This window comes from Schistocerca gregaria, chromosome 1, assembly GCF_023897955.1.
Source record: "Schistocerca gregaria isolate iqSchGreg1 chromosome 1, iqSchGreg1.2, whole genome shotgun sequence".
NCBI classification, from domain to species: domain Eukaryota; kingdom Metazoa; phylum Arthropoda; class Insecta; order Orthoptera; family Acrididae; genus Schistocerca; species Schistocerca gregaria.
Genome location: NC_064920.1, coordinates 291,213,717 through 291,238,018, shown reverse-complemented (window position 1 = coordinate 291,238,018; position 24,302 = coordinate 291,213,717). Strand labels below are relative to the sequence as shown.

The window sequence follows — 24,302 nt, the reverse complement described above, 5'->3', positions numbered from 1 at the left end:
GAATAGACAAGTTCAAAATTACATAGAAAAAATGGACATGTACATATACATAAAATGATTACCAACTATAGACATGAAATTCAATATACATAATACAAATGAACTTCTTCGTAGCTAAGTTGCTACATAGACATTGAAATACTTTGCTAGTCGTGACCTGTGAAACTCTCCCAAAATTCATATTTATATAGAGAATAGTAGTTGTTTACATCTTCAAAAACTTACAATTAGACATGTTTTGCTAGTCGTGTCCTGTGAAACTTTACAAAATTCAGATTTATATTGAGATTGCTAGTTGTTTACATTTACAAAATTTTACAATTAGACATGACATGATATATTTATGTACACGAAATTCAGGTTGTGCCATCTATTTCTTGCTGTGCATGTGCACTAACGGAGTACTATCTCCTTCTTTACAGAATATTGAAATGTATGGCATCTGCCATCAAGAATTCTGCAAAACTCGACGAGATACCCTAAGTGCTGCAAATTATGAATGGACAAAATATACAAAAGAATAGTGCAAAAACCTCACTACCCCACTATCCATCGTCCAGCAGTGGGCAAGGAGGTGGGAGTAGGATCAAGATAGAAGGATTGGGTTATATTCATATTTACAAAATCTTCATCAATACAGTAGTGTTTTCACACATGTGTGCGACGAATAGTGTATCTGTTTGCGTAACGTATGCATCATAAACTTTGCCATTGCGCAAGTGTCACTGACTTTAAGCCAATTCATGTTGTATTCAGTTTCATCCTTTAAAGTTGATCCGAATTGCTGTTTAAGCAAAAAGAGATTCAATGATCATTGTCAGTCACTTCCTGTAAATCAGTCAAAGATTTTTGCAAGAATCAATGTGAGTACCGTATATGGTTTAATTCACTCGTTGAATCAGTCATGTTTAGGTAAATACGCGCTTAATGACACGGTAATTTATATTCCTGAAAAAAATTCGGTCAGTAAACGTACTAATAAATGACTATAGGATCCTTCCATAAGAGGTGTACTTTAGTGAGTATCACGTAGTAAAATAAATATGTGAATTTCCTGTAGGTAAAGGAAAATGAATGCGCTTTAGTTTCCATAAAGACAAGAAAATCGCTGTGTCCACGAAGACAGCTGCGTCGTACTGCTTCACACACAAATCTTCAAAAACTTATCCACTTTGCTGAAAGAGAAAGAAAAATCTCATACACTAAAGTATGTTTTCTTGTAATCGTGAATTGTACATCGTACCGGTAGTCGTGTAGTTTTTGTTTCCTGGTCGAGAACATGAGCAGAGAGCGGGAGACTTCGTATCCTAGCAATTGTTTTATGAGAGTCGCATTTTCTTAACTCTGGTCCAGACAGAACGACATAAAATTGCATAACTTATATACTATCCCACTTACACAAATACATATGTCCATGTCCTCACAGTATCAAGTAATGAGTGCTAGATTTCACCTAAATTACTTCACAGGATAAAAACATTTTTTTAAATAGTGTTAATGTTAGTGAGTTCATAAGTTCGTAACCATTAAACACGACCTTCGTAAATGTAGAATACGAATCTTACGAAGGCAGCCTGCATGCATGGTACTACACAATTAGCCTGTGTAAAGAATGAGATTCTATAACGACAGCAATTTTTATTCGCTACGTAAGCAGATTATTTATTTCGCTGTGGCTGATAAACATTTTTCCTCCACAATGACCTATGTACAAAATTTACGTTTGTTACGATGGAGAGCACACAAACTCTTTATGCCAAGCGTGAGATAATGGTTTTTTCAATAGGGCACATGCCAAATAAGTTTTTCTTTCTCCTTTTTTATTGCCTACACGGCGAATCATTTCTCATTAACATCTATCAGTATTCATACACACGTATCGTTTTCAGTCATACAGCTTCATATAATTAATATTCACCTTTCTTCTCATAGAACAGCTTCAATATAAATCGCAAATCATCAAATAATACTACGTGGTGGCATCATTGGCTCACACACAACGAAATCCTCATCATCATCATAAAAACTACCTTATAAACTAAAATTCACATTCATTCTTTCACACTCATTTAAGCACAATCATTCACTCATGCTGGCGTATAGTATAGCATTCTGGTGGCTCTCAAATTCATCACAGTTATTAACATAATAAAATCTTTTTTCTTGTACATAGTTTCCTGTTCTAGAAAATGCCTGTTTAAGGAGTAAGTTTGGTCGCTAACTTCGTTGTCCTTAGCTAGTAGTCAAATTATTCGTAGCATAGTAAATATAACGTAGATTAAATAGTTCTTGGATTGCATGTAATGTTTAACGTAGATTTGCTATAGTTTAATGCGTTATGATTCTTTGCATTGACTAACAATTAACACTAACATTTTAGCTGTAACTAGCACATCCTTTCTCTTTCTCTTACTTTACATACTGCTTTAAGTGGTGGTGGGCGTAAAGTCCTTTAACTTTCTGTGTTGTAGGGTATGCTAATAAATAACATCCAGGGTGGCTCGATACTGATTTAAGAAATCGATGCCGAAAAGACATGGAACTGTTAAATTATCCACAACAAGGAAATGATAACGAACATGCACGTTGGAAACAACAAAAGTTAGAAGAGCTTGTAATTTGACATTTTTTGATTTGTTTCCAGTGGCACCGATGATTCGGCAGTTCTGCACTGGAAACGTCGGAAGTTTAGAACCTTTATCTAGATCCAAGTACAGGGAACTAGAAATCACGCTTGCTGACGCTCCAGTGTCGAATAACACTTCTACAATGGATTTCTCTAACGATAAAACAGCAGTTGCCTGAATCGTTACCTTTACTTTGTCGTTATTACTAGACTTATTATTCTCAGCAAGAAGGTCATGTTCCATAGTGTGTCCGTCTTGGAATCTCAAAAAACAATTTGCAAGATTATTTGCGCCGTGCTCACGTTCTCGACCGGGGGTTGGGCGCTTACGCCGGTCTGCTCATGTTTTCCGCCGCGTTATTAGGCGACGCATTTTGGTCATCACTTACCTCAATAATATTTATCCTTTGTTCATGGACATGTTTGGTATTCGGTGGAGTTTGATTACCGCAGTCCTGATTATTAGCATTGTTTGTTGGTACAAAGTGTCGTGCATTCGGAATCATATAATTGTAGTTGTGTGGTGTATAGTTCGGGTTTCCCCACTGCGGGGGTGGATAACTGACTCTAGAATTTTGATAATTTGAATTATTCTGCTGATATGGCGAATTTCTCTCAAAATAACCAGGGTTGTATCTTCCATCCTGACGTCTGTTTTGATTGTTGTTGTTTCGGTTACGGTTGTTGTTGCCTCTGGAGTACTGATTGTTGTTGAGACTACCATTGCGTCTGTTGCCATTACTATTACTTTTTCGGTAAAATTGACCATTACCAAAACTGTTGTAATTGTTGGAATTTTGGAATCGGGGATCGCAAGATTGCTGCGAATATTGTGTGAAGTTGGGCTGTTGTGATTTTTGCCCCTGATTTTGAGGAAGCGGGTTTGCATTCCACATGTTACCGCTGTTGTTATTTTGATTGAAATTATGGCAATTGTTTTGGCGAGAGTTGGAATTAGCATTATAAATATGTGGAGTGTTCCCTGAATCTCCTCTAAACACAAGGTCTACTTCATTCAAATAATCTAGAAATTTCTTGATGTTAGTTTCCGGAACACCAATTAATTGTGTCCGGTAATGCAGGGGTAAATGACTTTTTAAGGTGTTAATCACATCGGCAAGATCGGCCGGTTTTGACCAATAAAGTGTTTTGTCCAGGTATCTTTCAAAATATTGACGCAAAGTTTCTTTACGAGGGTTGTATGGTTCGGGATTGTGAACTTCACGTCGAAGTTGTTTTTGCTCATGTTCTGACCAGAATTCCTGCAGAAAAGCCTCTTCAAATTGCTTGAAAGTTAAATTTTGCCTTTTTATTTCAGCTCCCCATCTGGATGCTCGCCCCCTCAACAGAATACTTACAAAAGAAATCTTTTCCGCATCTGACCAGTTGTGCGGAAACATTCCGTCAAAACAATCGGGTGCACCGCTTGGGTATCATCGGAACTGAACGTTGGAAAATAGGCATGTTTAATCATGTTACCGTCAACAATACCGGCAGGCACTATAGGGCCTGAACTATTGTTCCCTGGTGAAACTTCATGGCACAAGGGTGGTTGAGAATTACTGTTTTGTGCGATCACTGAGAGCGGCTCTGTTTGATGTTTTTCGCTCGCAAGGGATTCGCTGTTAGACTGTGGAACAAACTGCACAGTGAAATTAGGCGGTGAACTCGTTGTGAGTGGGGTTGTAGGCGGAACAGTAACTACGTTAGAATCGGGAGTTAATAACTGAGAAATTTGGTTTTTTAAAGTGTTGGTCTCGGTTTGCACCTGCGACATGGCCTGGTGTAAAATCTCTTTTGTAGCGGTTTCTACCCTTTGCTCAATGAGCTTGTTGCAAATACCACATTCGTGCACTAATTTTTCTGCAATGTTTGCGTTACACTCTAAAGAAAGCGATTCTGTTTTTTCCTCCAAATGGGAAATTTTTTCTTTCATTTCTAATTGTTGTAAGCATACTACGCTAACTTGTTGAGTAATACCTTCGATATCCATCGAAATTTTATTTTGTGAGGTGGTTTGATTTTGCACGAAATTCTGAACTAGATCATTGACCTGAGCCTGAGCGTTCGTGACCTGATCCAACTTGGTTTTACATGACTGCATTTCGGAATTTGTCACTGTTTGATATTTAACAAAGGAATTTTCGTGAGTGTTTACACGACATGACAATTCGTTGAAACTTTCGGTCAATTGTGTCGTTTTTGAATTAAGTTCTGAGATTTGGTTAGCCTGTTTTTCCAGAGTAGATGTTACCTCAGAAGACAATTGATCGATTTTGCTGTTTAATTCTTTTGTACTCTGCTCCTGTTTATCAAATCTAGTGTCCCGTTTATCAAACCTTTCATTAAGGATGCTATCCATACTTCGCGTAAGAAGTTGTATTAAAATTCCGTACTGATTCGGATCAATGTTTGGATCATTGTTCCTTTCACTAGAGTTGTGCAAATTAGGATCGGAGTAGGAAATCCCTAGTTGGCCACGTCTACTATCGTTTTCCATAGGGTCAGGATTATTGGGTGTGTCACCTGATGAATTACTTTCGTTACTTAGTATTATTTGATGTGATACACCTGCAGTAAATTCCATAGATTCTGGGCTGGAAAAGCCTAGGAAAGGGGATGCTGATGATACAGTAGCATCACCGTTATCAGTTTGCTGTTGCTGTTGTTCCATTTTTGCCAATAATTAACAAACGTGAAAGATACAAATAGTACACCCAGAATGGCGATGGCTTGCAAAGTACAAAAGATAAATAAAATTTAAATAGTTAGACGGTAATAACTATTACTTGATAGAATTTCCAAAAATGTCTGAATTATTATTGTGGTTGTAACCGCATTCGCGTAGCTAATCTGAAAGTGGTGACATGACGTAACAAACAGGATTGACTCATATCAATGTCTTCTGCATATCTTACTGTTGAATTTCAATGTTACAATAATAGAAATTCCATTGACAAAGGGTATGATTCTTGTTTAGGGAAAGGCATGGGAAATGGGAATAAAAGTTAGCATAGGCGGGAGGCGCACGCTGGACAATGGCATAGCAGAACAAAAGCTTTTGCACTACTCACCGCGCTGCGTTGAAGCTTGCAGAAATCTTGTTAATCTTGAAACAACGTTAGCTCTCGTTTTCATATTGGGCATGAAAGAGAAAATTACAGTTTTTTAGCCAATGTACAAGACAATAAATATTACTACACGTATGATTTTACGTTAATTTGCCCTTGTTAAGTTCATTCCAGTAAAATCCGAAGATTGGCGTCCTGTAAACGGTCGCCTAATTTTTTGTTTTTCGTTTTGTTTTAAGGAAAGAAAGAAAAAAGGGTGAATAAAGGTGAAGGGAAGTGGTTCTATTTTTACTGGAATGAACTTATTGATGGACATCACAAAAATTTATTTTACCTTTTTTTTTTTTTTTTTTTTTTTTTACTCATCGAAGAAGACAACACAACACATATAAAATAAATCGTTTCACAAGACACTTTCTAGCTCGACTGACTCTTAAGACTGAACAAGACTCGACTGACTCTACTCTCTCTCTGGACCACAGCCTCCTCACGTCCCTCTGGACCAGAGATTTCAACTGTGATGTGCACACCGATTATTTAATTAATCGTACAGCCGCTGGGCGCGCGCTTGGCGCGTCATTTAAATGGGGTTAAACGCACACCGCGAGAGGCGTGGGCTAGCGGTGTCTTACAGGTATCGCCACACCTGTCAGTACTTGCAGAGTGATTGTTAGTTTCTAGTTCCGTAGAAAATTCCGAACTGTTGTCTAACAGAAGGTAAAGCCGATTAATTTCCTCGTCATGATTTGAGAGCCAATCTTCAAATTTCAAAGCTATTGACTTACCTTCTTTCTCTAAACTTATTTCAGCATCGTGAATGTTTAAGATTGCTTTGTGTTCATTCAAAAAGTCTACTACCAATATAATTTCCGTCGACAATAATGGAACAATAAGAAAGTTCATAGAGAAGCTGTGGCTTTGACAAAAGAATTCTAAGTTGGTTTGTTGGCGTACATCTACACTTTTTCCAACGATTGCACCTTGTAATTTAATCTGACATAACGGAAGTGTGGGGTAATCGGTCGATTTGTTGCATTTGCTAAAGACTGTTTCACTAATTAGTGAAATGAGACTGCCAGAGTCAAGTACTGCAGTAAATTTTACGTCATTTACTGTAATGGGAATCACAGGATATGCACTGTTGTTATGTTTTACGTCGTGTTCCTGGAGTAAGATGTCCCTAATGTCTTCCATTTTTACGTAATTACTAGCTACGGCAGCTGCGTCGTCAGTTTCATACTTACGTTTTGTGGCTGCCAGCGGTATGAGTCATTGCCTATTGTCTCTTTGTGGGCGCGCGTCGTTATTGGGATTTGGAGACCTAACTTCTACAAATTCACATTGTCGAGAGGGCCCTCCTCTGTTTGGATCCCGCCAGTTCTGATGCAATTCAGGTATGTCGTTACGATCATATCGTCTGTCGTCATGTCGGTAGATTTCATAGTTTCTTTCATCGCGGAATTGCGACGGATGTGACCTGTAATTGTTGTGTTCCTGTTTTCGCGTTCCGCGATTGTCAGTGTCAATTTCTAATTCTTGTAAGAGTCCCTGAAAAGCTTCAATGTCGTCTTTGCAACGTCCTGCCAAAATTATATGCCGTAAATGTTCAGGTAATTTGATTAAGCAAATGTGGATGAGTTCTGAGGGGCTGTATGGGTTTGACAGGTACTGATTCTTGTGCAACATGTCTTCAAAATATTTCACAAGACTGAGAAATTCAGATTGCTCGAAATGTTTCATCATTATGATGCCATGTTTTACTCGGTCTTGTGTGACTTGAGACCAATATGCTGAGAGGAAGGAATGGTAAAATTCTCCTCCACTGTGGCACCGATCGCATTCTTACAGCTGGTTCATTCTCTAAGTAGCCACACATAAATTCTAATCTGTGTTCTAATGACCAGTTGGGAGGAAAACAATGAGAGAATTGATGAAGCCACACTTGTGGATGAATGTCGCTGCCAGAATTCTTAAATGTTTTGAATTTACGTGTAGTAAACAGCTTATAGGCAAAATCATCATGTCGGCGAGTTGCATGTCGGTCATTGTTAGGTCGTTTCGGCGGTTCCATCTCAAAATTCGGTGTACCTTGCCAATTTCTTTCATAATTTCCGAAGTGCCCTGTGTTATTATTTTGTGGCTATTCCGTATTTCTATGTCCCTCTTCCTGTATTGGAGGGCGAGTGTCCTCTGAAATATGTAATTCTTGTATTACCGGTGTCAGCTGATCTTGTACTTCCCGGATTTCTCTTTGGTGTTGCGTGTTAATTTGATTCTAATTTTGTTTGAATTTCCTAATTTGTTCGCACTCTTCTGTGTCATTAAAGACTACCGGTTTTGTGTCATTCAGATTCTCATCTACCTTCGTAGATAAATTATTTAGCTGATCCGAAAGTTCAACTTTCTCTGATAATGAAGTAATTTCCTCCATATGTCTTTCTGTACCAATTTTCAGAGTATCTACTGTGTCCTTTAAGTTTTCTTGAGTTTTTGCAAGTTGCGTAACGGAATCGGTAGATGCAACTGAGTCAATTTTAGCTTGCAAGGTCTCATGATTTTCATGAACAATAGTTTGCAGTTCTTTTATGGCTGCTTCGTGATTCTGTAATGCATTTTCATGCCGCGAAAAAATAGGTTGAAAATGCTCACAAATATGTGTTTTTACGTCATTACAGACTTTTTGACATTTCGATTCAATGTTATGTAACTCAGTAGTTAAATCTTCACGTGTTTGTTCAAGTGTGGTGTCTAACTTTTGAAGCTTTTGCTGTGTTTGTCTCTGATTTTGTTCCATTGTGTCTAACCTTTAAAGCTTTTGCTGTGTTTGTCTCTGATTTTGTTCCATTGTGTCTAACTTTTAAAGCTTTTGCTGTGTTTGTATCTGATTTTGTTCCATTGTGTCTATCTTTTGAATCTTTTGCTGTATTTGTCACTGATTTTGTTCCATTTGTTGCATTAATTGCAATAATAATGTATTAGTGTCTGGAATCTGTTTCTCTATGCTTTTTGGCAGTGCATTTTCACCGGCAACATTCACATTTCGACAAGCAGAAAATGTGTCTTGACTCATTTGAGAAAACGGTGAGGACCCAAAACCTAAGTCTACAGTATTTGCAATATTGTGTTCTGTCATTTCGGATTCCTAGAGGAGCTGTTGCCGACCGATCGATCGATAATGCTTCCCTGTTCACTAATTGTTTCCTTGCCTACAACTTTATTTGCAGCCCGCTCCATTTCCCTATGCACAATTACCAAATTACTACTTTGAACATTAGTTAATTCATTACAAGGTGGCGCTAACACACTGCTTTCGTCTTCACTGTCATTTCTCAGTTTACTTTGTAGCCTAGTATTACGTTTTTCACACGTCATTATTGTCACAATATTTCACACGACAACACAGAAAAGCACAATTTGAAGGGCAAAAATAGGAGAACACATTACCATCGAACTGAAAATAGTATCTAGTTAATTGCAAGCGCAGCTGCGAAAGACTTGGTGCAAGTCTACATGCGCGCCACAACTGTTTTACTGTACAACAATGAAAAACTGCAACTACAAAGGAGACTCTTTCTATAATTACGCGCTAGCAATAAACAAAAACTACGCTAATTACACAAACTACAAGAAAAAATCAGAAGATTCCAGTGAGGTATCCTCAGCTAAGGGTCCCCTTAGAAAAATTATACATGACTGTGCTTAAACTGACACACAATATTTTTAGCGCAACGCAATCTGACTTTCAAAAATCCCAACAAAAGAATGGCCCTGACTAACATTAACTTATACGTTTTACAAATCACTTACCTCACAAAAATCTTGGTTACTCGAACTACTGCAATACAGCGAGCGCCACTACTGCCAGCTAAATAAAAGATTCAAACTACGAAACGCACTAATTACTGATACGGATAGTCAGCAAATGAAAGATTTTAATAGGGAACAAACAATGTATTTACCTTAATATCATCAAAAGTCATAATATGTATAGCAGTTCATGACATCCAGTCTTACAAATTTCAAAACTCCGCCATCTCTCTCCCCACATCCACCACTGCTGGTGGCTCACCTCAACTGTGCAACGCTACGTGCTGTTCACATCCAACTGCCCAACACTGCAATGGCAGACAACAATGCAAACTACCCACAGACTGCTCACAGCACAGCCAGTGATTTTTCATACAGAGCGCTATGTGGCGTTACCAATAAGAAAACCTAAACAGCCTACTTACAACTGTTCATGGTGCTCCATCTGTCGGATGGGACGTTGAGCTGAGGGTACCTTGGCGCTCTTCAAAAAGAGTAGGCTATGTGCCTTTTCTCATAATGTCCAGTACGAACATGATACTAAACTTTCAGTACGAACATGACACTAAACTACACTCCCGCACAGACACACACACATATCACAATCACCTCCACTTAATGGATACATTTATGTACACAGTTATCATACTTCGCATAGGAACAGTGGCTGCTGTCGCAAAGGATAGGGTAGCATTTCCTGTAAGGTGGTTGAACCTGCCCTTCATGGTCTCCCAACCACTCACGCCATAGAACTTAACGTTATGTAGGCGAAGCCTCTGGCCTATAAGCTGTCAGATAGCCCTGATAGTTCTAGTCTTTGAACCAGTCCCACTGAGGCAGGGCATCTCGTTGGGTGGCACCACCTGGCAGTCCTGTAATTCTAAGAGAGTACTGGCTTCAACTCAAGCGTCTGCACCGACTGCAGCCACCTTGGGGAGTCCATACAGTGTACGGTAGTCCAGCTATAAGCTCATTGCATTATGGTGCTGACTCCCGACTTGCATCAACAGGAGAGTTGTCACCTCCAGCCGCTGTTTCTTTGCCACAGCATTTTGCTGCCACACCATACTCCTTCGCTGCCCAGTAAACATAAACGGCTCCTGCAGTCATTGAACTTATAAAACAGTTTAGTTAGAGTGCTGCGCCTCTCATTGTAGTAAGTTAATGCACAAGCACATACGTTACCTGCGTATGTATGTACGACTTTATCACACGTCAACAGCAAGAATACAACTGCTGCCTGATAAAGACGCCGCACATGAAGTAAGTGTAGAGAAATAGGAGTCACTACGTTAATTATACCAATAATACAATATACCGATATACTCCAGTAATCTGATAATGTGCCCCCTTTGATACTTTTAATTCTTATAGATGCACAGGTAGAATATCTTCTTTTGTTAATATTTAGTAAAGAAAGATATGTACATACTCATCATCATATGACGCTCCTTGTTTGTGGGATTGGACTGCTCTCTTACATTCCTTGAATATTACAGCTAGTTTGAACTAAATAGTGGCCACTGTTTTATTATCTTATGTGATTTATATTAATTTTATATATCATAACCTGCTGCAGTTAACATGAGGTTTGAGTAGTGATTCCCAGTTATACGACTGTCAGCTTGCACATTAGATTCAAGCACTGCGTCATCAGGCCACAAGTGGCCCATCGGGACCATCCGACCGCCGTGTCATTCTCAGCTGAGGATGCGGATAGGAGGGGCGTGTGGTCAGCACGCCACTCTCCCGGTCGTTATGATGGGTTTCTTTGATGGGAGCCCTCTACTATTCGCTCGAGTAGCTCCTCAATTGGCGTCACGAGGCTGAGTGTACCCAGAAAAATGGCAACATCATATGGCTGCCTGGATGGTCACCCATCCAAGTGCCGGCCACACCTGACAGCGTTTAACTGAAGGGAACCGGTGTATCCACTGCGGCCGACTAATTAGATACTTAATCCAGGCATGAGGTCTATATTTGCCCAGTGTAGTGTTCTCTAACTGGGCCAGTTTTGGTGTTTCATTATAGGTGTTATTGTCCTCATGAGCCGGTTGTTTATTTGGTTGCATAGTGGTTATGTGCATTTACATCTCTTCTATAACACAAGTCCTGCGATGTATAGCATTTCTTCAAATGCAATACTGTTGGCAATTTACTTAGTTCTATTTCCTTACTTCATATGAGTACTGTACACAATACCCTATGGTAATCATCGTTCTTATTAAATCCGTCTGTAACATACTGTACCTTACACCAATTGCACCCTACTGATTTCACACCATATCACTATGAAGACTGCCACTTTTAACAAAAGCCGGCCTTTGTGACCGAGTGGCTCTAGGCGCTTCAGTCTGGAACCGCGCGAGTGCTACGGTCACAGGTTCAAATCCTGCCTCGGGCATTGATGTGTGTGATGTCCTTAGGTTAGTTAGGTTTAAGTAGTTCTAAGTTCTAGGGGACTGATGACCTTCACTGTTAAGTCCCATTCTGCTCAGAGGCATTTGAACCATTTTTAACAAAACATATGGTTCAAACGTAAAGGTCCTTTCCTTCTTTCCAATTTCTGACACTGATTTTACTCCGTTTTTGAAAAAGAATAAGCAATATGAATTGCATATTTGTAGTCATAGGTTTTCAATTTTTGAAAATTGGCCAACCGATGTTTAGGATGTACTAAAAGTGAGCCTAGTCTTCCATCTTTTAGTTTACTCATTTTGTTGTCATTTTTACCTTCTGGTGGCATAATTAGCACATACACTTTACTAGTAGTTTAAACACTTCGGAATGCTCATTTTTTATGTCTAAATAGTAAACATATCCCGTGGAACCTTCGGATATGGTGTCTTCGTATTACAAACCTACTTATATCTTACTGATCAGTGACAAATATGGTCTCATGTATATATAGATATTAACCTCATTCTATGTCATACATATTGTTAATACTACTATAAATTTGTTGTTTAGGGTTTGATGATGGCGTATTATATCGCTGGAACTGGTAGCTGTAAAATAAACTGGCAATGGATTTACAGCTGACAGCTTTTTAAATATTTATTATGTGGATTTCGGCTGCTGTCCTGCCATCCAACACAGCAAGAATGGATACACCTAAATTGGGACACATCTGCTTCCAAGAGCGTGCGCGGAGGAGAATCTAAGTAGGTGCTGCAGACGTCAGGCATCTACATTCATTCAGACAACCAAGCAGCTCTCAAATCTCTATCAGTTCTGCAACTTGAACAAAGATCATTGCGGAATCTCATTAATCCTTTGTGAGGTTACCGGAAAGAAACAGAATGAAATTGACTTGGGCTCCTGGCCACTCACGAATCAGTTCAATGAAAAAGCTGATAGACTGGCCAGGACCACCAGCGACAACTCTATTTATTGGCTGACCCTCTCTTTTATCCATCACTAAGATTAGCTGCGTGATCACCGCGTCTGACAGCCATGCAGAGAACCTGGGTTCCATTCCTGGCCGCTTTGGAATTTTCTCCATTTGAAGAGTGGACGTTGTGTTGTCCTCATCATCATTTCATCATCATCGACACGCGAGTCGTTCAGCGTGTCGTCAACTGAAAAAACTTGCAACTTGACGGCCGAACTTCCCCAGCGTGGACACCTGTCCATCAGTGCCATATGATTACTCATTTCATCACTACAGTGATGGTAAAATCAAAATTACGTTGCTGGTTAAGGAGGCAGCAAGCAGAACGCTGGAATAAGATCGAAAAACTAAACATGGGAAGCTAATCAGGATGAAGCCATGTTGTAAGAGAAGTTCTGCAATCATGATCTTGAAAAGTAGACAGGTTAAACACACGGCAAGACTTACGACTGGCTATGAGAACTTCAGAAAACACTTACACACGGTGAGCCTAGGGGAAGAAGCCCGCAAGTGTAGACTGCGTGGTGAGGATCATGAAATCACAAGACATTTAATCATCCAGTGCGAAGCATTGAATGGTAAAAGAAACAGAATATTTCAATCATTTTATCCTGAAGAAATTGTGTCTAATAAAGATTGCTTTACTGTAATGACGTATGGGGAAACCACATAGTAAACCGTTTTGAAGTTGTTTTAGGCGCTTCTGACTGGAACCGCGTGACCGCTACAATCGCAGGATAGAATCCTGCCTCCGGCATGGATGTGTGTGATGTCCTTAGGTTTAAGTAGTTCTAAGTTCTAGGCGACTTATGACCTCAGATGTTAAGTCCCATAGTGCTCAGAGCCAAAAACCGTTTTGGTACAGGCAACAGCGGGCTAAAAACACTGTAGCTTTGTTTCTCTGTGTAAATCAGTCCCATTTGTTAATGTCACAGAGATATGATAATATCTCATTTAAAACAGAAACAATCACTAAAAATACCTGAATCATGTGTAAAAAGTTTTTTTTAAGTGGCATGAAGAGTAAAACAATATAGCTTCTTGAGGTAGAATGATAGATCTACTGAACCATAAAATACATCTACAGATACACAAGTTGGTAAGTCTTCAGCCACAGAAATGATAATGTCACTACTAAACTGAACTGAAGGACTATAAGTGATGAGCCACAGGTAGCAAACATATTTAATAATCCTTTCTTGAATATAGCGGAAATTATAAAGGAAAACAGTTTAAGAGAAAAATCACAGCAGTATGTTGGAAAAAACAACTTTCATAAAATGCATTCCTATGGATGTATCAACATATTCTCCTTCTCAAATTAAGAACATTGTATGTTCTCTCAAGAAGAAAAGCTCATCGGGACTTTGTGGTGTTTCCAATTGAGTATTAAAAATTTGTTCTCATAAAATAACCCTCTCTTATCTGAAATTTGTAACGCATCACTAACTCAAAGCATTTTTTTACAGAAAGACTGAAATATGCCGTTGCTAAACCTGTCTTTAAGAAAGATGGTAAGAGACATGTCAATAACTACCGACCTTTCTCACTACTGGCATCATTTTAAAAACTTTTGCGAAAATAATGTATTTTAGAATACTCCCCTGAGCAACAATCATGTTCTCACAAAATCACAGTTTGGATTTCTGAAGTGTTACGCCACTGAGAATGCCATTTACATGTTCAGTCATAAAGTTTTACAAGCATTAATTAAAAATATATCGCTGGTTGGTGTTTTCTGTATCATATCTAAGGCATGAATCAACATTTTCCTAGATAAGCTGAGGGTTTGTGGAACTGATGGTGTAGCTTACTAATGGATGTCATATCTGGCCAAAAGAATGCAGAAAGTTGTGCTTAATAAATCAACCAAGGTATTCCGGGGATATTATCCTGAGTGGGAAAAAAATCACGTATGGCGATCTCTAAGCATCAATCTTAGGTCCAGTATTGTTCCCCATATATGTAAACGATTTCTCCTCTAATATATAACAAGCAAATTTAGTTCTTTTTGCAGGTGACACTAGTGTTTACTGATTTTCAGTAGATGGTCTCATCCTCAACTTAAAAAAGACACAACATATCAAGTTGTGCTTATATAAGGGTACTAAACGAATAGCAAGTGTAGCACATGGTGAGAAAATAATAAATGGGATAGACAATTAAAAATGTTGAGGTAGCCACACTGATAAGAATTTAAACTGGATAAAGCACATTCTCGAATTCCTAAAACAAATTAGTTTAGTCACATTTGCACTGACAGTCAGTGCAAATCTTGGGGAGTGACAAATTACTAAGTTGACATATTTTGCATATTTTCATTCAGTACTCTCATATCGAATAATGTTCTGTGTAAATTCATTGTCCAAATCGTGCTGTAAGAATAACATGTGGTGTTCACCCAAGAACATCTTATAGGCATCTCTTTCAAGGGGTTACACATTTTGACTACTACTTCACACTATATTTATTCCCTCTTGAAATCTGATACTGAGGAGTTCAAAACGAACAATGATGCACATACTTTAATTACAATACCAGAAGAGAAAATGACATTCATTGCAGCACACGACAGTTATCTTTAACAAACAAAAAGGCGAATAACGTTGCAATCAAAAATATTTGTTCACTTACCCAATGTTTTAAAATGTCTGACAGCAAAGTAAAATTTGAAAATAAACTGAAAAAGTTTCACCTCGAAAACTCCTTGTGTTTCGTAGAAAAATTTCTGTTATTGTAATATGTAAAAGGTGGTGGGTAGGAATTACTGACACCTCCAAGTCTTCTTTTTTATTTAAAATAAATGACTAATTCATTAAATAAATAAACATCTAGTCAATGATCAGCTTGTAGGTTTATTTACAAAATAATTTGTGACGTATAGTTGAAATAACTCGTTACGATTTATCCAGCAAACGATTAATTGGATCTGAGACTAACTAATTTATCCAGAAGAAGGATATGAAGTAGAATTCAGACCGGAAACAGAAAATGCCGATTCAGTGGCGCATCACATCCACAATAGTTGCATGACGTTAGTGTGTTTACATCGATTTTTAATTCGAAAAATAGCAGCCATACTTAGTAGCAAATGCACCATTACATAATACTGTTTGGCATGTTTCTGCTTATTTGCTTTCATCTCTTTCATTTCAGAGAGTCCACATGCCTGGTTTCATACCAACAATAATAATGACGGTAGCTGCCAACGTACCAGACTGGCTGAGAGAGATCCTAACCCAGATAGTCGTGACGATAATAAAAATAATATGTGGATAAGAAAGTTGTCGACACAACATCTGCAGGAAGAACATTGTGAGCTGGATTGAGAAGGGTGTCCAGCCAAAGGAGCACAGGGTCCCATCAGTACTTGGCGTGGAGACACAGAAAACATCTATCAATAACATCACTCGATTATCAAGTCATATGTATCACTATGTACTTCCTATTACATATGTGAAATACTTCTGTTAAATGTACTATAAAATTTTTAATTTAATGTTGTCTTTTATTTACTAATATATTTCTTGTTTCGCTCTTTCTGAGATACATGTACTGCTGACCAAGAAGACTGATTGTGCAAAAGTCTCTTTGAAATCGGAAGTCGAATACAAATACAAAACAGAAACTACTCTCACATGTGTCTTCGGTCTTTACGCATCAGACCATTTATGAACACTCATTTAATAATCCTATACTGTCAATATTTGAATTTATTTTGAAACAAATGTTCTGTACAAATGCACAGGCAAACATTATTTGGGCATATACCTTGGGAGAAAAAAAAATTGCAGTCGAAAGTCATTTTCAGTAGCTCTCTGTCCTGTCCTAATACTCTTCGATGTGTACCTCCCCCTTTTCATTCGTTCTGGATTTTCCCTAGACTTTTATTTTCATGTATTATTTTGGAGTTTCATTTGTGCACCCAAAATTAAGCATTCTTCTGTACCTCTTCATTTCAAATGCTTCGAGTTTCATTTTGTAAGTTTTTTCCCACTGACCACCATTGATCACAGACTGTAGTACTGTCCTACAGAAGCACTCCTCTCTGAAATCGATAAATTTCCGTTGATGATAAACGCTTGCTTTCCAAACTGCCTCACAGCGATGCTCTTCTAATACATGTGATGTCACGCTTCATCCTTTCATGCATGTTAATAAAAGAGGTTCTATTGTGATAAATGGTATTTTAAAGAAAAAGTAATTTTTATATTTCATCACCAAATACAGTATAATTAAGAATTAAACTCCTTTCCAAAACACAGAACAGTTGAACACTATTATCAATTCAGTGACTCAGGTGAGCCTGACGTGCATTGCAAATCTGTCTTATGTTATCACGAATGTAGGACAAATTCACACCTAACTTTCTTAGATTTCCACATTTAACTGTTTTTATATTAGTCTTGATATGAAATACACTTTCACACCAATATGTTGTGGAAAACCGCGGCTAAGCCATGAATGCTCTTTTACATAGGTGAGAGAAACTTGGTGAACTGACATACAGGCATTGCGTATATCTGATTCTTAATACTTAGGTTTTTTGTTCGTCAGGTCTGCGAAATCTTCCTCTACAACAAGTTGAAGTTCACAAGCACAGAGAAGAGCGAAATAGTTTTTTTATCCAGTGTTGTTGGTTTACACCTGGTGCTGCGAAATATTGATCTCTGTCAGTTACACTAAATGGTCATGAATCAATGGTTAAATTTTATTACTAAATGCACGTTTAGATATCAATGGAAACATTCCAAAACTGCTTTATTTTGCGTTTCCTCAGTCATACGTCAATAACGTTCACATTTTGTCTTAGGTGACAAGGAGGTTTGCATCCTTACCTTGCAGATTAGCATTTATCTGATTGAGTATTTCAACCAAATCAGAAAGGAAAGATATATGTGTGCTCCAGAGCTCGTCTTTTAATGCAACCAGAAACTCGATTTTGTTTTCTTGCACAAACCAGCAATGCATCCTTCAGATCAAACACTACTAAGTATTCCTCCACTGGGTAGCTAGTCAATGGACTTCTGTAAGAAGGAGCAGATTAAAGTTATCAACTGAAATACCCGAGCTTCACTCACAACCCTGGAAGGTTTCATATGTCATTCTGAGAACTCTACTGATTCTCCTCTCTTAGAGTTTCTTTGAAACAGTCAAACCTATACCTTGTAAATGTTTGTGTTTTGTTGAGTTACGGAGCAGCGATTAATTCGGTGCCATACTTACACTGGAAAGTTTTCCTGCATTTACTACACATTCTGACATAGGACGTCCTTCCTCTCTACACAATGTGAACTCGATTTTTAAGTATTTTTCATTTTTGTATTATTGCTACTACGTAATGGCGTGGAACAAATAGCGCTTTGAGACACATTACTTGATTTTTGTTCTGTATCTATTGAAGTTCTAGACTCTTTTCTTGACTGTTGCTCCGCATCTGATGTTTCACAAACTTCCACAGATCTCATTCTAACAATAAATTTATCTAAATATATATATCTATGGTTTCAGAAAACATCGCTCTTGTGCAAAGCAGCTAGCTCTTTATTCGCATGAAGTAATGGCCGCTATCGACAGGGGATCTCAAGCTGATTCCATGTTTCTAGATTTCCGGAAAGCTTTTGACACCGTTCCTCACAAGAGACTTCTAATCAAGCTGCGGGCCTATGGGATATCGTCTCAGTTGTGCGACTGGATTTGTGATTTCCTGTCGGGAAGGTCGCAGTTCGTAGTAATAGACGGCAAATCATCGAGTAAAACTGAAGTGATATCAGGTGTTCCCCAGGGAAGCGTCCTGGGGCCTCTGCTGTTCCTGATCTATATAAATGACATGGGTGACAATCTGAGCAGCTCTCTTAGGCTGTTCGCAGATGATGCTGTAATTTACCGTCTAGTAAGGTCATCCAAAGACCAGTATCAGTTGCAAAGCGATTTTGAAAAGATTGCTGTATGGTGTGGCAAGTGGCAGTTGACGCTAAATAACGAAAAGTGTGAGGTGATCCACATGAGTTCCAAAAGAAGTCCGATGGAATTCGATTACTCGATAAATAGTACAATTCTCAAGGATGTCAATTCAATTAAGTACCTGGTTGTTAAAAATTACGATCAACTTCAGTTGGAAAGACCACATAGATAATATTGTGGGGAAGGCGAGCCAAAGGTTGCTTTTCATTGGCAGGACACTTAGAAGATGCAACAAGTCCACTAAAGAGACAGCTTACACTACACTCATTCGTCCTCTGTTAGAATATTGCTGCATGGTGTGGGATCATTACCGGGTGGGATTGACGGAGGACATCGAAAGGGTGCAAAAAATGGCAGCTCGTTTTGTATTATCACGTAATAGGGGAGGGAGAGTGACAGATATGATACGCGAATTGGGATGGAAGTCATTACAGCAAAGACGCTTTTCGTCGCGGCGAGATCTTTTTACGAAATTTCAGTCACCAACTTTCTCTTCCGAATGCGAAAATATTTGGTTGAGCCCAACCTACATAGGTAGGAATGATCATCAAAATAAAATAAGAGAAATCAGAGCTCGAACAGAAAGGTTTAGGTATTCGTTTTTCCCGCGCGCTGTTAGGGAGTGGAATGGTAGAGAGATAGTATGATTGTGGTTCGATGAACCCTCTGCCAAGCATTTAAATGTGAATTGCAGAGTAGTCATGTAGATGTATTTATGATGACTTTTGTAAATTATATCTCTTTGTAAGAAGTGAAACAACGACACGTCGATGGATTTGTTGAGACATGGACTGATAGAGAGCGCTATTGTACTGGAGCAGAAATGAGACATTAATTTCTTAATTGGAAGTTACGTAAACAAACTACTGGAATTCAATACGCCCAGTTTTCGTTTTGTATGTGTTGGATGGTATGGTTATACATCACGAAGGGAAGGATGTTCTGCATTATTTTATCACATTTTTTTTTTCATTTTTATACGTTCTGAATTTAGTAGTCTCGTGACGATTTTAATGCTACTGTTCAACATTCTGGTGTTTAGGTACACCCAGTTAGGAAATCTCTGTCCTACACACTATCTCCCATACTTGTCAACCATAGCATGCAATTTTGGACCTCTGATAGACGTATTCCGTTTCTTGCAATATGTACTTACCAACTGTTTCCGTTACCATATGTTCTGTCAAACAATAACATTCAGTAAAAAAATCTCAGATTCAAAGGCAATATCGTATGCAAACACAGGTAGAAGGAAAAACTGCACTGCATAACATTGGAATGACGTTGAAGAAATCCCAAAGAGTACCAGAAGAATGTTTTGAATTACTGTAAAGTTAAAATTGTCGATCTATTTTTATTATTACTTGCTACCAAACAAGGCAGGTAGGATCGATAACAGTCCTTCAGAATTTAAAAACTGTTGGAAGACTTAAGACCCAAGTAATTTCTTAAGCTCGTGTCTAGAATACATGAGGTTGGAGGTGTACCATCGAAATTCTGTAAGATTGTTATTCCTGTCCAACCCATAAAACAGCAGCAAAAGATATGTGTAAAAACCCTGGTACACTCAGATTGACGGCAAAAGCATCCAAGTGGCTGATAATAACACACAAGTGAGTGAAAAAGGAAACTGAAATTACGTTGGATAAAGATGTTTGGTTTTGAAAGAAGGAAGGAAGCGAAATATTTGGTGATCTGCCAATGCCAACTTCACAATGTGGACGGACAGGGAGGGAAATCGTCCATCAAATTTCAAAGGAACAATCCCGGCACTTACGTCAAGCTATTTAGGGAAGTCAGACAGTTCTTCGCTCACGTAAAGACTTCCAATGTACTCATTCCTTCAACCGCTCTCCTCTGCGTTTAACAATGCAGTTCCTTTATCACTCTTAATGTTGGCGGTTTCATTTTAATTTCAGTTAAGAAAGTTTAATCTTTCTCTCTCACTCTCTCTTTGTCACTCACCATGAGTGTGTGTGTGTGTGTGTGTGTGTGTGTGTGTGTGTGTGTGTGTGTGTGTGTGTGTTGTGGTAAAAACTGAGCTACTACCACAGCCAGTTACTCAAAGCCTTGAACTGTTAAGTTACACAGAGAAGTATGAACTAGTATGATCCATAAAACAAGCTGGAATTGCTACCTCACCATAAATATGTAACAGAACAGTCACAGACACACCATCTTACATAATCTAACCGCAACTGAAATGCAATTTTGATGGCTGCTGTTCAGAAATTACATAGTAAGTAATGATTCATTAAGAACCTCTCCAAAAATTGAATTTTTCGGGGCGCACTCAGCCTCGTGATGCTAATTGAGGAGCTACTCGACTCAATAGTAGCGGCTCTGGTCAAAGAAAACCATCTTACGAACCGGGAGAGCGGTGTGCTGACCACACACCACTCCTATCCGCATCCTCCCTGAGGATGACACGGCGGTCGGATGGGCCACTTACGGCCTGAAGACTTTTCGAAGATGTCCATTCCTCTTCAACTGAACTGTCTATTGTGATATTCATTATCCCAGTATCTACAGTATTCTTGATTTATCACGTCTACCCTCGCAAAATAAGGGCATCATACACGGCACATCTTCAAGTAGGACATTCCTCGCCGTAATTTTGGGTCACTCGATTTATTTTAGTTGACAGAAATGAAAGTCTTATTTTACTCTCTAGTGGTGTGAGACATGTAGTAAAATTATCTCAGACTGAAACAATGAACTTGAGTGGGACTCTAACCAAGACTTTGCCCTTTACGGACAATAGTTAATGTAATGCCCTTAAAAGTAGTGGTTCCTTGTCTGAATCTAGCTCTGCCTTAGTTTTCATCTATTAGAAAGTTTTATTGTTTGTAGCTGCTACAGAACAGAATGAAAGGAGCGCTGTAGATAACCCATATTTGAAACGGAAGAAGAGTCAAGAAAATTTTATGTTAGGTTCTCATTGAAGAAGACTTTGTTGCTCTATATTCTAATGTTGATGATATGCAGCCAGTTAAGTGGTATGACATAGCTATGGTCAGATACCGACGCAGTTACACAGTAAAAATAGTTCACCTAAGAAATGGGTTATTTCCGATATGGATTAAGTAAATCAACGACTTTATTCCTTCTAACGCATTGACACACTTTCGAGTATCCTCACGAATGCCGAAACTCTTCACTGAGAGCCGGTCGCTGTGGCCGAGCGGTTCTAGGCTCTTCACTGTGGAACACGAGGCTGCTACGGTCGCAGGTTCGAATCCTGCCTCGGGCATGGATGTGTGTGATGTCCTTAGTATAGTTAGGTTTAAGTCTATGGGACTGATGACTTCAGATGGTAAGTCCCATAGTGCTTAGTGCCATTTGAACCATTTTTCTTCATTGAGATTTGGCTAAAGACAACAACAGTTCTAGAGCGGCCTGCCGTGCTGATTTCGGTAACAAATGAACTATGTATAGAAAAAATTATTTCCTACTCTTTCTCCTAGAAAACCCTATTTTCAACATAATCTCCGCACGTACTGCTTGCCGCAGAGTTCGGCCTTCATTGGGCCAAACAGATGAAAGTCAGAAGGTGCGAGATCCAGGCTGTAGGATGGATGAGGAAGAACAGTCCAATGAAATTTTCTGATTTCCAGTCGGGTAAGCAGCACTACATCCACAGACATCCAGTTGAGTGGCGAAATGTTTGATTGTGCTCCGTCGATTACATTGAATGACAGTGTCTGCACATTCCAGCATTGCAGGAGTTATGGCAGTGTGTGGCCAGCCGGCATGCGGGATATGGGACAGGTTTGCGCGATCTTGTTGCGATGATGACAGACACCTCGGCCGACAACTCGCCATGCTTTTGTTCACTGACATGTCTCCGTACAGATTTTGCAAGCGCCTATGAATATCTGCGGTGCTCTGGTTTTCCGCAAATAGAAACTTAATGGCAGCTGTCTACTTGGAATACACCTCCGTTACAGACGCCATTGCGAATGCTACGTATAGCGATGCCACCCATCGGAACTTCATGAAACTGTAGGGGCTGGAGCTGGAATATGGAATATTCCATGATGTCCCGCAACAAATTCAACATTTTTTCAACCGAAACTGACAGAGAAAAAATGTGTTGCATTATTTATTGAACGCTCCTCTTAAGTCATACATACCAAATTGTAACAAAAACAAAAAAGGATGACATACACACAATAGAGGAAGTACCAGCGTTAATGTAGTAAATGTAGGAGAAAAAGAGACTGTCAAAAACTTTGGAAAGTGTACCATTACTGGACTTGATCAATAATTCAGATGTAATCTAGCGCACGCAGAACATTAACGTCGTAAGTGTAGCTGCCTATCTAGACGTTAAAGCTCTAGCGTCGTACTGACTACTAAACAATGTCTTTCAGCTGCTTCTGCAGCGTAAGTGCAATAGACTAGCCTTCATCGCAAAAGGAGCTAAAAGATTATATCAACATTTGACAGTGTTACGTTTGTAACGGTACAGTAGTTTCCGCTCTATAAGCAGCAGGTTTCGCTGCTCGCTCACACCGGGAAATAGAAACAGGGCGGCTCCACAGCCAATTTTATTACACGACGCGGCCGGCAGCGGGTGAAACAGAACCCATGTGCACGGGTGGAAGGAAATGTGTCAGGCTTCATAATACGTATTTACATGTGTCGTGTATTATGCATTTCTTGTATGTGAATGTGAATCTGCACATGAACTTTCCTAATCCTCCTCACATCTTTCCGTAAAGTGTGGCCAAATCTTTGTTGGGAAGTAGTTCTGTAGTATAGTAGTGCCAACCTTACTCCTGGGTAGGGGATCAGAGAGACAGCACAGGCAGGTAAAAGTCAAAGACTTTCCATTGTCACAAGATTTGGGGTGGAGAGGTTGGTCACTGCCAAGTGGTTCGACCACCCCCTCCACTGGGGCCCAGGAAGACCTCTGGGTGCCCGCCATATTCTACGAGTGTTACAGAAGACGGATAAGTGAGAAGACGTGCCCTCAGTGCGTCTATCTCAATGTTCAAGCATGTAAGAGAGGTATTTGAATATTTGTACTAATTCTTTTACTTCCAGCTTCGGACTGTGTAAGGAAATGAATGACCTCGTTAATTTAGGAAATTTGACCCCTTGTGTTAATGTATCTGGTCCCCAGTTTGCCTGTTATCCTCAACACGTAGTGGATGTCCTATGAATGTTTTATCTTTATTTGCTTTAACCTTGCTTCCATTATCAACCGCAACGTGATAATTGCCTCTCTGGCACCTTTACCTTTCCTAAAGCCAAATCGATCGTCATCTAACATATTCTCAGCTTTCTTTTCCATTCTTACGTATATTATTCTTGCCAGCATCTTTTATGAATGAGCTGCTAAACTGATTGTTTGATAATTCTCGCATTGTCACCTCTTACATTGTTCGGAATTGTGTGGCTGATATTTTTGCGAAAGTCAGATAGTACAGCA

At 39.1% G+C, this 24,302-nt stretch overlaps 1 protein-coding gene across 1 annotated transcript in view; it reads left to right on the top strand.

Moving 5' to 3' along the window:
• The window catches only part of LOC126341493 (estradiol 17-beta-dehydrogenase 2-like), a 143,611-nt gene extending 127,238 nt beyond the window's left edge, over positions 1 to 16,373 (top strand). Inside the window, exon 8 of the mRNA XM_050001777.1 lies at positions 16,055 to 16,373. Coding sequence (XP_049857734.1) covers positions 16,055 to 16,177 — 123 coding nt within the window. The 3' untranslated portion in view covers positions 16,178 to 16,373. The remainder of the gene's footprint in view (positions 1 to 16,054) is intronic.
• The last annotated feature ends 7,929 nt before the right edge of the window (positions 16,374 to 24,302 follow it).